At 37.1% G+C, this 17,312-nt stretch overlaps 1 protein-coding gene across 1 annotated transcript in view; it reads left to right on the forward strand.

Moving 5' to 3' along the window:
• arg (arginase) overlaps nucleotides 1-16,865 on the forward strand; it is a 75,155-nt gene extending 58,290 nt beyond the window's left edge. Inside the window, exon 5 of the mRNA XM_073976535.1 lies at nucleotides 16,452-16,865. Within this exon, the coding sequence (XP_073832636.1) occupies nucleotides 16,452-16,811 (360 nt within the window). The 3' untranslated portion in view covers nucleotides 16,812-16,865. The remainder of the gene's footprint in view (nucleotides 1-16,451) is intronic.
• The last annotated feature ends 447 nt before the right edge of the window (nucleotides 16,866-17,312 follow it).

Genomic DNA, 17,312 nt, shown 5'->3' on the forward strand with positions numbered 1-17,312 from the left:
TGTTTGGAGGCGTCGATATGTCAAATAAATCCTAGTTATTCGTAAATCTAAACGTACTATAACAATGAAGATTTATTTAATGTATACGCAATCGAATTGACATTTGAAATCCAGTGGATTTTTTCAATCCTCTTATATGTAAACGTACTATAATTGTCGATTCCATTGAGTTTACGTCAAACGAAATTCACTGGAATTGTCAGTTGAAATCCACTGGATTTCGTAGTCTATGAAGAGATTATAGTGAGTTTACATTGTAGTGAATTTAACGTATTCAGTAGATTATGGATTAATAAATTCACGAACTGGATTTAGTATATATGTCCATAATATGTCATAATACCCCGTTTGCACTTAACCGGATTTAATAAAACCATTGGGTTTGAAATGTCAATTCCGTAGCGCAAACGTCAAATAAATCCTCATAAAGAAGGTTAACCCGGTAAAAAGCTCTAATGCAAACGCCGTTTAAAGGAGGTAACCCGACGAAAAGCTCTATTGTAAACACACTATTAGGAGGAGTAATTAATTGTATATAAGAGGAAGCACCGACGTAGTCAGAGGGGATGGGTCCTGAAATGGTAATGTTTCTTTCTACATTTTGTTAATTTTACTTGCAAAAGTTCAAATTTTGTACGCTAGGCCATAACCTCAAAGTTACCCTGCGTTTACACATGACAGGACAGTTGAGTACATGTATGGATTGTCAAAAACCCAAAACTTGCCTGTGTAAACATGTTTTGTAGTCTAGTCGTCCACACAACTGCAAAAACAATATTAAAATTATGAATGAAAATCATCGATTTCGTTTTGTTTTTCCATTCACACATTTTGTTTTTGTTCATGTTCTTTTGTTTTCAACAAATTTCAATTACTATCTCACATATTTTTACAAAATTGTCAAACATTTGTTAATCCTACTGTCTGTGAAAAAATGATGGACAGCTGGGAGACAGCCGACAAATGGATGTATGTGTTAGTAAATCAGAGTTGTATTTGCAGACAGTCTGTCTTGTGTAAACTCCTAGTTAAGTTTTACAATAAAATAGCTTTGGGAATGTAGTTTTATAGCCCATTTAGATATGACTTCATTAGCCGGATTTAGCCCATTATCAGGTTTTATTTGCTAAATCCAGCCAAAATCTACCAGATTTCCCATACAAAAATAAATCCTCCCATTGAGTGGATTTGTTTTAAATCTGGCATAAATCCTCGTATACAACTCTGTCTTTTGCAACATGTTGCTAGAAAATACGAAAAGTTGCAAGCTGGCACAAGAAACAAGGTAGATGCATCGGTGAATTGCTACGATAAAAATAATTTAATATGTAAAAATTTGTAAACAAGGCGGAAAAGTTCAATTTGTTTTGATGTACAAAGTTGATTTTAATCAACCAAGACTAATATTTATGATGTCTAAACGATAAAATAATTCGTTTATTTATTTTAGATGGGCAAACTGCGATAAAATAATTCTTTATTTGCTCTTTAGTTAGCATTAGTAGCATAATGTGCTAACATTTTCAGTATTAATCAATAAATTTGTAATATGATGTATGTTTTTTTTTTTTTGAGACGAATTCAATTTACAAAAAATTCTTTTGACGTTTTAAATTCGATCAGATGGGCTGATGCATCTACCTTGGTAAATGTGCTATGAACAATAAACAGCTGACTGCCATTTAAATCCTCCAAAATCTATATCTAAATGCAATGAGATTTGTACTGGATTTATTAAATCCAGTCGAGGATTTATGGCTAGTCTAAATGAGCTATTATAGCCTTTTTACACACTCCACCATACATAGTATGGAGGGTATTATTAAATTTGTAATTCCGTTTGTAACACATCCAAATATTCCTCGGAGACCCTATAAAGTATGTATATTCTTGATCAGAGTAAAATTCTAAGTCGATATAACCATGTCCGTCAAGATACAGATCGCAATTTTTAAGATATAGCTTTTTAATTTGGTATTGCAAATGGGCTATATTGGTCCACATTTTGATGTAGCCCCCATATAACTGTAAAGCCATGTTTATATTATAGCCTTTTGCAGGGTTACCCTCTTAATGAGGAATTATTTGACGTATCCGCAAAGGAATTGACATTTGAAACCTAGTGATTTTGTTAAATCCGGTTATATATAAACGCACTATTACACGCTATTTTCGGTATTTTTGGCTGAAATTTGGTACTTAGTCTTCGTTGGGGGTATTAAACTTTTCCCACAGAATTTTGTCGGTATAGGTTCTCGTCTTCATATAGCCCCCATAGAACCGTACCTTCGGTATTTTGAAGGTTGTGGTCAGAAAAATACACCGAAATGGCTAATATTTGGCATTAAGTCTTCATTGGGGATATAAAACGTTCCCACAGAATTTTGTGGGTGTAGGTCTATGCCTTCATATAGCCCCCATAGAACGCTACCTCCCGATTTTCGGTATTTTGAAGGTTGTGACCAGAAAAATCCACCGAATTGGCTAAAATTTGACATTTAGTCTTCGTTGGGGGTATAAAACGTTCCCCCAGAATTTTGTCGGTATAGGTCTACGCCTTCATATAGCCCCCATAGAACGCTACCTCCCAATTTTCGATACTTTGAAGTTCGTAGCATCAATATTCCACCGAAATTGTTGAAATTTGGTATTTAGTCTTCATTTGGGGTATAAAACTTTTCATATATAATTTGTCGGTATAGGTCCACACCTTCATATAGCCCCATAAATCCCAATTTTTGTTATTTAGAAGGTAGTGGCCTCAATATTCCAACGAAATTACTGAAATTTGGTATTTAGTCTTCGTTGGGGGTACAAAACATTCCGTCTGAAATTTTTAGGTATAGGTCCACCCCTTCATATTGCTCTTAAAGAACGGTACACCCCGATTTTCGGTATTTTGAAGGTTTGTGGCCACAACCATCAAAATACTGAAAATCAGCCACCGATATGGCTACAATTTGGTATTTAGTCTACGTTGGAGGTAAAAACCTTTCCGACTGAAATTCGTCGGTATAGGTCCGCGTTTCGATATAGCATCCGTAGAACGGTACCCTCCGATTTTTCGTATTTCTGAAGGTTGTGACGTCAATATCCCACCGAAATGACTGAAATTTGTTATTTAGTCTTCCGTGGGGTTATAAAATCTCCCAGAAGAGAATTATCAGTATAGGTCCACGTCTTTCTATATAGCCCATAGAAGCATACCTCTTGATTTTCGGTATTTTGAAGGTTTTACCCACATTATCTTACCAAAATATCGGAAGTGTGGTATTTATCCTTCTTTGAGTCTAAAATCTTTCCGTCAAAAATTTGTCGGTATAGATAGACGTTTTGATATAGACCCCATAGAACAGTACCTCCCGAATTTTGGTATTTTGAAATTTGGTATTTAGTCTTCTTCATAAACGAAAGAAAACTAATTTTAACATTTTACCTCAATACAACTCGTGGTGGAGGGTATAACAAGTTTGGCCCGGCCGAACTTAACGTCGTTCTTACTTCTTATGTTATAACTTTTTGCAGGGTTAATGTTCTTTATGAGGATTTATTTGACGTATACACAATGGAAATGACATTTGAAACCCAGAGGGTTTGTTAAATCCGGTTATATATAAACCGACTATTAGTGCATTTCGGTATTCAGTTAAAGTTGCTTAATCTGAGAGACAAATAATTAAGACGAATGGGTTATTTTTAGCAATTAACCTCATTTTTTGAGGTTATTTTTTCACTTTACTCTTCCAAATATGTAATAGATCGATTCCTGAAAGGAAGGGAACTTGAATATAACCTTTTAAAGAAATGTTCAGAAGAAAAAATATATTAATCATTTTTATTATTATGTGAATAAAATTTTCCTTTTTGGAACATAACCTCAAAGTTGAGGTTTACAATAAAACAGCTTCGGGAATGTAGGTTTAGGCCATTTCGGTACTCAGTTACTGTTGCACAATCTAAGAAACATATAATTGACAAGAATGAGTTATTTTTTTTTTTTTTTTTTTTTTTTTTTTTTGAAAATTAACCTCATTTTCGAGGATATTCTTTCACTTTACTCTTTAATATAACCATTAAAAAAATAAAGCTATAAGATCGAAAAACAAAACATTTCCTACTGCCTGCTATTCGAATCTAACCTCAAATTTGTAACCAAAAGAAATAAGTTTAAAACCTATCCAGAAACGTAATATGGTGGCATTATGATATGAAAAAGTTTGTCAAATCATTTTTTCTAAAAATGTCTACTGATTTTTAAAATAACCTTACTTTTTGAGGTTATATTTTAAATATCCTATATAATATAAAATAACCTTGTAAAGGTCATGGTAATTTAGAGTGACTTCTTCTAAATTAACACGTTTTGTGGCTCAATATCTATACATTTTTTTTATTATTTTCAGAATTGCTGAAGTTATTGAGTATCTAAATATTAGGTTATAGCAAAACTGTAACGTTAAGTTCTGTAACGTAATTCTAGGACAATTAGATGCTTGATTAATTTTGAAGCCATATCTTTCACAATCGCAATCATTTTCCATTTCTTGTAATAAAGTTTAAAAGGTAATGAGGTTAAAATATAAAATTTTGTTAAAAAATAAAGGCATCTTGTAGATATATGGTCTGTTCCAGTACTGCAAGATTCTACTAATTTTTACTATTTTTTCCGATAACATAAAGGAAAAAATGTTATCGTAGTAAAAAATAGTAGCTTCTTGCAGGTTCTGGAACAGAGCAATAATGTGTAGAACAATAGGGTGTCTTAAATTCACATGTTTTGCTCGCATAATCTCTTTTTTCCTAGTATTTGCAAAACTCAGAGGTTAAAGCGGAGTACACACGATCAGTTTTGACTGTCGATTTTTCGGAAATATCGATAAATGTCAAACTGTCCAGCAACCACAAAATATTTTGTCTGATGACTGAAAAAAATGAACGGTCACACTGGCAAGCAACCGATTATTTGAGCAAAACTGACAGTCAAAACTGATAGTGTGTACCCCACTTTAGAGGTTATGCTCGAATCGCGAACTTTGAGGTTATTGAAAAACATGTTCTGCAATGTAATTTCATTACAGCTAGATACTTTATTAAACACGTACAAACTTAAGTCCCGGTCCACACTAGCTTGAATTTCATTAAAAAATTTCATGAAATTAGGCGTTCTTAAATCGAATTCCCCACTACAGCAATGTTATGATTTTACTCTACTATGGAAGTCGATCTAGAGACGCATAATTTCATGCAAATTTTTTAATGAAATCACTCTAGTGCGGACCGGGACTAAGAGAACTTAAACCAGGTTTTTTTACAAACTGCAATTATTTTTGCATACTTTTCTTATTATTTGCAAAAGTGAGGTTCTGTTTGAATATCAAATGGTCTGTTCCCGTACTACACATTTCTACACATTTTTACTCCGATAACCGATTTTTCCTTTATGTTATCGAAAAAAATAGTAAAAATGTGTAGAAATGTGCAGTACTGGAACAGACCATAAATTTGATATAATAACAAAACATGTTCTGTAATGCTTATGCTAATTTTACATTTACGAAATCCACTTGATTTCAACTGTCAATTCCATAGCTCAAACGTCAAATGAAATCTCATCTGGATTTTCTGAAGTAAAGGAACAGACCAAAAAAGTACTAAAATTTGCAACACTTTTCACGTATCACAATAAATAAGGTAGATGGTCAATTGCTGCAACAAACAATTTTAGTATCAAAATTTGTAAACAATGTGAAAAAATATTAAAGCTGTGTTCCAGAACTAAAAAGTTTTTACAATTTTTACGACTTTTACACATTTTACTCGAAAAAGCGTTCCCGTACACAAAAAAGTTGTAAAATGTTCACTTCTCTTTAAACAAAAATGTGCGCTGAATGACGCTCTCTTTAAAAACTTTTTACACCATGGTTTAATAAGAAAGGTTAGCCAAAGCTCTATGTCAATTTAAATTTTTTCATTCGAGTATGCCTAAAACTTCAAAACAATATAAACAAACTGTGTATGTGTGTGTGGTGTTTGAATAACATGTCAAACAATTTTAAAAACAATCGAATTCAATGATTTTTAAAATTGTTTTTAGACCATTTGTATGGAAGAAATTGGTGAGATTTGCATTGAAACAATCAGTTTATCATATTCACAACTCGATTATGTGGAGAAAACTTAACTCTTCATTCATTTTTCGGGGTTTTTATAAAATGCTCAAAAAATGCATTGTAAACAAACCCACTTGTTGCTTTTATTTTGAAGTTTTAGGAATTCAAGAAAAACAAGGTTTCTATAGATTTTTTCATTTAAATCTACCTCTTTACTTATACCATGTTTTACACGACAAATTTGGGCGAGTAAAAAAATAGTAACATGGTTGCCGGCGTCTGATTGGCTGATACGCCGACTTTGACATTTGTTCCAGTTTTTTTTTGACGTATTTTCCATTTTTCCGTTCCCGAACTATTTCCAAAAACTTGTGTGTGAAAACAATTTTTTTGCAGTTTTCTTTTTTACGAGTTTTACTATTAAAAAGTACGGGAACGAAGCTTAAATTACTTTGTTACAATGCTATTTTTCATTGTGCACCCGTACTTTTTTAATGGTAATGTTAGAAAAAAGAGCGAATTGTCAAAAATTGCTTCCCCATAAAAATTTCTTAAAAATACTGAAACGGAAAAATGACGGAAATTGCAAAAATTCCAGCATAAATGTCAAAATCAACGTATCAGCTATCATATTATATACCAATGAACATGCTTGCTGCTAGTTTCTACAAGGCCAAAAGTGTATGGAAGAATACAGGAGAAGAGTGTGTTATTCGGCGCGATTTTTGTTTGAAGAGAAGTGCAAGTATTACTAGATTTCGGATTACGGGAACGCATTTTTAGCACTAAACGGGAGAACTACTGCAAGTACTAATATTGTGCAGGATCTGAGCACAACTTTTATCTATATATATATATATATATATATATATATATTGTTACGGAATTAGATTTAACTAATGTCCGTGTAGACGTTGTTTTATTCCCCGATACGATTTGTACCAAATAAAACAGGGTTCGTTTTAGATTACGTTTCTACAATGCTTTATTTACTTTATTACACTTATTCGGAGCTGACTGTTATAGCTAAGTACACAGCTTTACTTTACTTCTTTACTAGTCGATGTTTACACTTCGGTATAAAATTCACAACTGCTCACTGTTTGCCCGGCAACTCAAATTTATATGCCCACATTTGTCGTTTAGAAGTATCTAGAGCATGCATCTGGCAACATCGAGAAGCCAACTAACAACAAACACACAGACGCACACTCGCACCTAGCGAACAACAACAACACACATATACGGGATACAAACACAGAATACAGACATGACGTAATGGACAAAGTAAAGTACAACAAAAACAAATACTGGGCGATAATTGAACGATTATGGCAAAACAAATGGAAACAAAGGCACATTAGTAACATGTAAAGAACTAGAATGATGAAGAGAGTTCTACATGGTAGTTGTTGTTGCTTAAATAAAATAACTGCGTAATAAAACGTTACGTTACAATTCAAATTTTTAAATTAACGGAAATTAAACTAATTTAACATAAATCTATCAGTTACATTCGTAACATTGCCTCCCGCTTAAGCCTGTTCGTCCCGAATAGGCACAGTTCCCTCTCTGTGGTATGGGCATTGGTAACACTGCCTCCCGCTTAAGCCTGTTCCTCATGACCTGGCACAGTTCTCGTTCCATAGCGGGCCAACCGTTCTAGATGTACCACCTTCATCTTTGATCTAGGGCTGTCGCTCTTCTGTATGCGATACACGACGTCATTTATTTTCGTGACTACCTTGTAGGGGCCTTCCCAGTGCGTTTGTAATTTGGGGCATAGTCCTTTCTTCCGTTGTGGGTTGAACAATAGTACCAGTTGCCCTTCTTGGAACCCATCAGTATTTGCCGCTCGATCGTACCTCGCCTTCATGCGGTTGCTGACCATTTTTATCCGATGGCGTACTGCATCGTGGACTTCACTGAAAGAGTTTTGACTGTTTTCATCGTTATCAATTTCGGGGTTTGGTGTGGCACCGAAGATCAGGTCACCAGGCAGCTTCAATTCATTCCCGAACAAAATTTTGGCTGGGGTTCGAGATGTGGAGTCATGAATGGCCGACCTATAGGCTAGTAGGAATTTTGGAATATGCTCATCCCAGTCTCTTTGGCCGCTATCTACCACCTTTCGTAGATGCTCTTCCAGGGTGCGATTAAATCTTTCCACCATGCCATCTGATTGTGGATGCAGGGGCGTTGTCCTCGTTTTCTTGATTCCGTAGGTGTCACACATTTCTTTGAAGATCGCTGACTCAAAATTTCTTCCTTGATCGGAATGAACCTCGGATGGGACACCATAGCGACAAATCCAATTCTTGCTGAACACATCCACTATTGTCTTGGCTTCCTGGTTGGGAATGGCATAAACCTCTGGCCATTTGCTGAAGTAATCCATGACCACTAAGACATACCGGTTCCCAGAGTCGCTTATTGGAAACGGTCCAGCCACATCCATTGCGATTCTTTCAAATGGAGCTCCTGAATTATACTGTTGCATGTGGCCTCGACTCTTCCGGGTTGGACCTTTAGCTCTTATACACCTCTCACAGTTGACAATCCAGTCTGCGATGGATTTCTGACAGCCGACCCAGTAGAACCTCTGCTTTATCTTTTCAGCAGTCTTTGTCACACCAAGGTGTCCTCCACTTGGCCCATCGTGAAACTCTGACAAGACATCTTTTATTTTGGAGTCTGGTACGACAATCAAGTTGCGGGTAGTTTTTCCATCGTCGCTCTCCCACTTACGATGTAGGCACCCATCTATTAGAAGTAGACTGTTCCACTGGGCCCAATAAGATTTCAAAAGGGGGCTTTCGGGCGCTATTTCTTTGCGACTAGGTCGTTCGCCCACTTCCATGGCAGAAATTATTTTGCCTAGGGTGCGATCTTTTCTTTGTTCCGCTGACCAATCCTCGCCGGACTCAACCTGCAGTAGCCGGACATCGACGATACTTGCTTTGCCTTCAGCCTTCGAGCAATGTCTGCATTCAATTTTGCATGGCCGACGAGACAGGGCATCAGCATTACCGTGTTTTCCACCTTTTCTGTGCTCGATACTTAGGTCATAACTCTGAAGCCTTTCGATCCAACGGGCCAATTGACCTTCCGGGTTCTTAAACTGAAGCAGCCATCGGAGAGCTGAATGATCGGTTCTTAACAAGAAATGCTGTCCATACAGGTATTTGTGATAGTGTTTGACGCTCTCCACAACTGCCAGCAGCTCTCTCCTCGTCACACAGTAATTCCTCTCTGGCTTCGACAATGTTCGGCTGTAGTACCCGATGACTTTTTCTTGGCCGTCTATTTCCTGGGAAAGGACACCACCGATCCCGTATGCACTGGCGTCCGTGTCCAACACAAACTTACCGCCCGGTACAGGGTACGCCAAAAGAGGGGCTGTGCAGAGCATGTCTTTGAGTTTTTGGAATGCCTCTTCCTGGTCGTTGCTCCACAGGAATTTCTGCCCTTTTTGAGTCAATCGGTGTAAGCTTGCGGCAATGCTGGCAAAATTGGGGACAAACCGACGGTAATAGGTGCAGAGACCCAGAAAACTTCGCAGCTCGTGGAGATTTCGAGGCTGCGGCCAGTCTCTGACGGCTTTAATCTTCTCGCTATCCGTCGATATGCCCTCCTTCGTCACATGGTGCCCCAGGAACTTTACCTCTCGCTGGAAAAGGCTACACTTCTTCGGGTTCAGTTTCAGACCCGAAGACGATAGCTGCTGGAGTACATTCCTTAAATTCGTGAGGTGTTCGTCGAAGGTCCGTCCCATGACTATGATGTCATCCAAGTATATAAGGCACGACTTCCACTGCAACCCTTTCAGCACCCGCTCCATCAGCCTTTCAAAGGTGGCCGGGGCGTTGCAGAGCCCGAATGGCATGACATTAAACTGCCAGAGACCGCCGTTAACGCCAAACGCTGTCTTTTCCTTATCTTTTTCGGCAATCTCTACCTACCAGTAACCACTCTGCAGATCGAGGGTAGAGAACCATGACGTCCCGGCTAAGGTGTCTAGTGTGTCATCGATTCTTGGGAGCGGGTAGCTATCTTTCTTAGTGACATCATTTAGTTTTCTGTAATCCACACAAAATCTGGTGCTTCCATCTTTCTTTTTGACCAGAACTACTGGGGAACACCAGGGACTCGACGACGGTTCGATCACTCCACTCTCCTCCATTTCGCTTATCAACTTCTGGACTTCGTCCCTTTTTGCCAGTGGAACGCTTCTTGGGGCCTGTTTTATTGGTCTTGCGTCTGCTGTGTTTATTTCATGTTTCACCACCGATGTTCTTCCTTGATGCCCTTTTGTAGACGCAAAGGTAGAGGCATGTTTCCATAATAACTGCTTGGCCTTGTTCTTCTCGGAAGGTGATAAGTTCTGTGTCCACTCTTTGATGTAACCATCGAGGTGCTTCTTTTCCGTGGCTGCTGATTTTTCGGTGTTATTTTCCAAATTGATTACAGCTTCGGCTGGTGTACATTGTCCAACGTCGGAAAATTGGCAAATTTGTTCTTGCTTATCTGACAGGTTCAAAACTCTAACTGGAATCAGTCCATCGTCGTTGCTTTTCACCAGGGCATTCGCTATTAAGATGTTACTATTTTTGTTCTCTGCTGGTTCCACCACCCACAATTTCCCGACTCCACAATCTCCATCCATTGGTACCCATATCAATGTTTCGGCACAAGGCGGTATAATCTCTGGATGTTCCGTAGTCAGACGTCTAATAGGTGTGTTTTCATCGTAGCCCATATTTAATGGTATTTCCACATTGGACCATGTCATCACACGTTCTTTCATATCCAGATTAAGACCAAAGGCAATCATAAAATCTGCGCCTATGATAACTTCGTCTACGATATCAGCCACTATAAACTCGTAGTCGACCGATTTATTGGCAATAGTAAGTCTCACGGTTATCTTTCCATGTACTGCCGCAGGCTCCCCCGTTGCTGTGCGCAGTCTGACTCCATTTAGTGGCGTTATCTTTCCTTCTGCCAGATCTGATCTGATGATTGACTTTGATGCGCCTGTATCCAAGGTCAGAATTCGCTTGTCGCCATTGATGTAACCAGTTGTTGTAAGGTTGTGGTTTTTCTGCTGTACAATCGCTATGGAGATTGTGGGGCCGTCGTCGATGGGAGCCAGTTCACGCCCCGCTGGACTGGCTCGATTTAGTTTAACGGTGACTCATTTGCAGAACGTTGAACCACTCTTTTACTTTCCCTTGACGGGGGTGGTGACGATGACCTCGATCGCTTGCGCTTCGCTCTACAATCACGCGCAAAATGACCCTTAATGCCTGCTTCAATGCTGCCACCATCTCGTTAGTAAGAGATTTGGGTTCATCGAACTCGGTATCCAGTTTGCGGACCTTGTGAGTCTGGGGATTTGTGATTATTCTTGCCGTCTCTTGTGTAAGGGCGTACGACACGGTTTCAGCAAACGACGATTTTGGTGACGCATACGTTGCACGTTTGATCTCGGGGTCACGTATACCATTCACAAATGTTTCGATTTTCATACGGTCCAACAATGGATGGTTTTCTCCTGGATACGTCATTAGCACCAAACGTTCTACCTCCGTTGCGAAGTCCTGTAAGGTCTCATTTGGCTTCTGTATTCTTCCCCTTAATTCCATTAAGTAGATGTTTTGCTTATGTTCGCCACCGTACTTACGTTCAAGAGCAGCCATAATATCTCCATAACTGTTTCTAGAAGCGGCGGGAATAGTCTGTATTACCTCAGCAGCACCGCCCTGCAATGCCATTAGTAGTGATACAGCCTTGTCGTTGTCGTTCCAAGAATCTCTAGCAGCCACGGTCTCGAACTGTAATTTGAACACATTGAAAGAGGTTGAGCCGTCGAACACAGGAGGCTTGATTTTTAACGTGTTATGAATAGCTCTCACTGGGCCACCTTTGATTTCCAGTTCCGACATTTTCCTCTCTATGCCCAGAATCTTCTCATCTTGAGCCAGAAATTTCTCGTCAACAGACAAAATCTTTTTATCCAACTCTTTAATTTGTACCTCCACGTTTTCTACTCTCTTTTCAATCACCATCGTGATGTTCTCGAGTTTCTCGTTAATTGTTCTAGAATTTACCTCTAGTTTCTCTTCCATGCCCTTAGAGATTTTTCTAGAGTTCTCTTCTAATTTTTCCTCTAATTTTCTGGAATTTTCTTCGCTCTTTCTGGATATCTCTTCCAACATTTTACTGGAATTTTCTTCCATCATTCTACAATTTTCTGCTTTCATTTCGTCCATCATAAGTCTAGAAGTTTCTTCATTCTTTCTAGACATCTCTTCTAACATCTTACAGTTGTCAGATTTCATTTCCGCCATAAGCCTGGAAGTTTCTTCATTTTTCTTATTCATTTCCAGCATTGATTTCAAATCGTCACCCCTGGCAGCTACCGACGAAACTTCCTCAACGCTGGATTCGCCCTTTGCCGATAACTCGACTTCCTCCTTACCGTCGAACTCATATTCATCGATGTTCATTCCACGGCGTTCGAACTCTTCCAACAAGCGTTTTTGTAGTTCGGCCTTGTTGCCAGTAGAACACAACTCCAACTTACTTAGCTCCTTCTTCAAGTCTTCCACTCGTAGATCCTTAAACTTCATTGTAGGATGATCGTAATCCCACTTCTGGCACCAATTGTTACGGAATTAGATTTAACTAATGTCCGTGTAGACGTTGTTTTATTCCCCGATACGATTTGTACCAAATAAAACAGGGTTCGTTTTAGATTACGTTTCTACAATGCTTTATTTACTTTATTACACTTATTCGGAGCTGACTGTTATAGCTAAGTACACAGCTTTACTTTACTTCTTTACTAGTCGATGTTTACACTTCGGTATAAAATTCACAACTGCTCACTGTTTGCCCGGCAACTCAAATTTATATGCCCACATTTGTCGTTTAGAAGTATCTAGAGCATGCATCTGGCAACATCGAGAAGCCAACTAACAACAAACACACAGACGCACACTCGCACCTAGCGAACAACAACAACACACATATACGGGATACAAACACAGAATACAGACATGACGTAATGGACAAAGTAAAGTACAACAAAAACAAATACTGGGCGATAATTGAACGATTATGGCAAAACAAATGGAAACAAAGGCACATTAGTAAGTCGATGGTCAGACTAGCACGATTTCAACATGGCGACGTCAAGTTTATAGGCGGGGGGTATGAAGTAGTGAAACCCATGTACATGGTTTTCTGTGTTTGTTGTGTTGCCTCTTCTTGTTCTTCGTTGCAAGATTTTTTCTTCAATTTTCTTTCATTTTTATTTTCTCAAGCAAACGTTAACAACAAAACAAACATAAATATATTTAATAAAAACATTTAATTAATGAAATAGTGAAAATTTAACTATTAATATTAATTTAATTATTAATGTTAATTATTTTGTGTTGTTTTTTGGTTTATTTATATCTTTTTTTGTTTTTATTGGTATGACAAACGCGAATGGTAAAATAAAGAGGACACGCAAAGATCTTAAATTTCACGTTAACGTGTGTGGACATTAACGACATTTGGAAAGAAACTTTAACGAAATTGGTTTCATGAAACCTTGCTAGTCTGACCATCGACTAACATGTAAAGAACTAGAATGATGAAGAGAGTTCTACATGGTAGTTGTTGTTGCTTAAATAAAATAACTGCGTAATAAAACGTTACGTTACAATTCAAATTTTTAAATTAACGGAAATTAAACTAATTTAACATAAATCTATCAGTTACATTCGTAACAATATATATATATATATATATATATATATATATATATATATATATATATATAATTGTTCCACAAACATCCCAGATGGGACAAGGGAGACTTTTATCTATCAAAATTTATTATAACCATGTCTCAACGATAAAATCATTTTTTTATTTTTTCATTTTTTAGTACTATACACAAATAATATTGTGATATGTTTGAAATCAACAAAAAATAAGTGTAAACACCGGGGTGTATTTCAGGATTTCGTGAAATCCAGTGGATTTTGTAGCGCAAGTGTAAACTTGGCATAAGTCCATATTTACATTAGGCAATTTTCCTTGTGGCAATTGACAATATGAATGAGAGAGGTGAGGCATATGGGAACCCTTTCCTTCTCAACACCGGCTCTCACGCTACGTTTGTACATGACAGGACAATAGAGTTCATGTTTTGATTGTCAAAAATCTAAAACTTGCCTGTGTGACGTAGGCGTCTAGACAACTGCAAAAACAGTTGTAAAATTATGAATGAAAATCATCGATTTCTTTTTGTTTTCCGTTCACATATTTTGTTTCTGTTCATGTTATTTTGTTTTCAACACATTTCAATTATCATCTCACATATTTTTACAAAAAATGTCAAAAAATTTTTAACCTTAGTGTCTCTGGAAATATGATGGACAGCTGGAAGACAGCCGACAAATGTACTATGTATGTGTTAGTAAATCAAAGTTGTATTTGAAGACAAATTGTCTGGTGTAAACGCCTAGTTACCCACAAACTGACAATTGCCGCAAGGAAAATTGCCTAATGTAAATATGGACTAACCCTGCGTTTACACATGACAGGACAGTTGAGTACATGTATTGATTGTCGAAAATCCAAAACTTGCCTGTGTGACGTAGGCGTCCGTACAACTGCAAAAACAGTTGTAAAATTATGAATGAAAATCGTCGATTTCTTTTTGTTTTACGTTCACATATTCAGTTTTTGTTTTGCTGCATCCCAGTCCTGTTGTCTTTTTTGTTATTTGAAATAGTTTTGCTGTTATTTGTTAAAAAAATGTCCATGTTTACTGTCTACGAAAATTACCAGACAGTGCCGAGGCAACTATTCAAATGTTTATATGTATTAGTAAATCAGAGTTGTATTTGCAGACAGTCTGTTTTGTGTAAACGCCAAGTAACGTAATTTTATTAAACTGAGATAGATGATAAAAGTTACACAATCTCTACAGTATTTAAGAACCAGTAAAGAAAGGATCAAAGTCGGGTGGGGCTGACTATATGATACCCTACGCCACCACGATATAATAGTTACATGAAATCGTTAGAAAATTTAATGAAAATTGGAAAGAATTTTTGGTTGGTTTACCAAATACCTCAAATCGGGCGAACATATATATGAGTGTCATATCCAAATCTGACACGACCGAGTCTTATAGTACGGATACATTAGAGTCTTTTGCCGGGTTAACCCACTTAATGAAGATATATTTTACGTTTGCGCTATGGAATTGACATTTGAAACCCAAACCCACTGGGTTAATCTTGTTAAGTGTAACAGGGGTATTAAATTATAGCCTTCTAAATATAACCTCAATTTTGAAAGTTTTTACAAAACAACTCAAGTAGGGAAATTTTATTGCAATCAGGATATGAGTACATATACGCTTATTTTCTCAAATCTAGAAAGCATATCAAGTTTTATTGTCTAAAAACGTACTTTTGGTATTGACATAACCTCAAATTTTCAGGTTGTTGCAAAATAAGTCACGAAACGTAAACTTATTATAATTTTATATTTGTATGTATATATAATTAATTTAAACAATTTATATTGTTCTAATGAGCTCAATTTTTGCCGGTGCCGTGGTTTGTTTTAAATTTTCATATTTATAGGTCATATTTCTTAATATTTGGCCTGTTCCTGTACTTTATAAAGTGGTAAAAGTCGTAAAAGTTGTAAAAGTCGTAAACGATTTTCATATAAATTTTGTGTACGGGAACGCAAAATGTGTAAAAGTGGTAAAAATTGTAAAAACTTTTTAGTTCTGGAACAGAGCTATTAATAGAAAAGTATTATTGCATTTATGTTAATCAAATTTGGAAGATAAAGCAAAACTTCTCGCGCGATGTAATTTTATTAACATTCGTTGGCGGTTATACGTACACAAGCTATACATTATGCAGAACCCCATTCGTTTATAAACCTTTTTATATTTTTCATATCCTTATGTGCCAAATATATGGTCTGTTCCCTTACCTTTGGAAATTGGTAAAACCGGCAAAAGTAGCAAAAGTTGTGAACTGCTCTCATATGAATTGTATGGTGTCAGAAGTAAAGGAACGCTTTTCGAGTAAAAAGTGGTACAACTTGAAGATTCTTGCACGTAAAGGAACAGAGCTATATACGGTCCGTTGTGTGACGCAACCACATGACAAATGTGTAAGTGATGCCAAGTTTCTTCTCGAAGTTTTCATGTGGTTGTTGTAACGCGACGCTCAACGGACCGTATGTGCAGGGGCCTTAAGGTTTAATATATTTTAATAATATTTTCTGTATCCTTCCTCTCTTTTCCAGTCGATTGATCGTTATGGCATATCGAAAATTATGGAAATGACCTTGGATGCCCTGGATGTGAAGAATAAAATACACATCAGCTTTGACATCGACGCCTTGGATAGTAGAATTGCACCCAGTACCGGTACAGCTGTATATGGTGGTCTGTCGTTGCGTGAAGGAATCTATATTGTCGAAACACTGAGTGAAACGAAGCGTGTGCAAGGTTTTGATTTGGTTGAAGTTAATCCTAGTTTAGGAACACCAGCAGATGTGAACGCGACATTATCGGTGTCAATGGAAATTTTAAAGACAGCTTGTGGAGGATATCGTCGAAGGGGTACATATTATGATATTGATGAGAATCTATTAAAAACATAATGGAGAGAGAGAAAGATTTGAAATAAAATGAAAAATAAAAAAATAGGTATTTATTGGAGTGGGGTGTTGAGAACAGCAATTCCAATAGTCAGTGTTGGGGAAAAATTTGCCAACTTCGTGTCTGCTGTATTTATTCAAATTATGTAATAACAAATCGCGTGCTTAAAATGGTACTTTCTGTCTTAAAAATAATTATTTTATAACATATAAATCAATTATGAAAAACATTTCTTTTCAAACTATCCAATATCCATCATAAAACCTAGCAGAGTATTCCAGCCGATGACATCGACAAAGAAGGTCTTCGGCTTCTTCTTGCACGACAAGCCCGATGGCAACGGCATCACATAAGCAAGCAGTTTAAACGGTTGTAGTAACGAGGTCCAGGGACAAATCAGCTACTTTTCAAACGTTTTTTCTTAAATCCTTGGTATCGAAAAACTCATGCAACCATCAATAATATAAGATCATGGAACAAGTCGCTGTCAGTTTAGGGCTGCC

The sequence above is a fragment of the Musca autumnalis genome, unplaced genomic scaffold (genome assembly GCF_047663935.1).
Source record: "Musca autumnalis isolate F117 unplaced genomic scaffold, ASM4766393v1 scaffold_3, whole genome shotgun sequence".
Classification (NCBI taxonomy): domain Eukaryota; kingdom Metazoa; phylum Arthropoda; class Insecta; order Diptera; family Muscidae; genus Musca; species Musca autumnalis.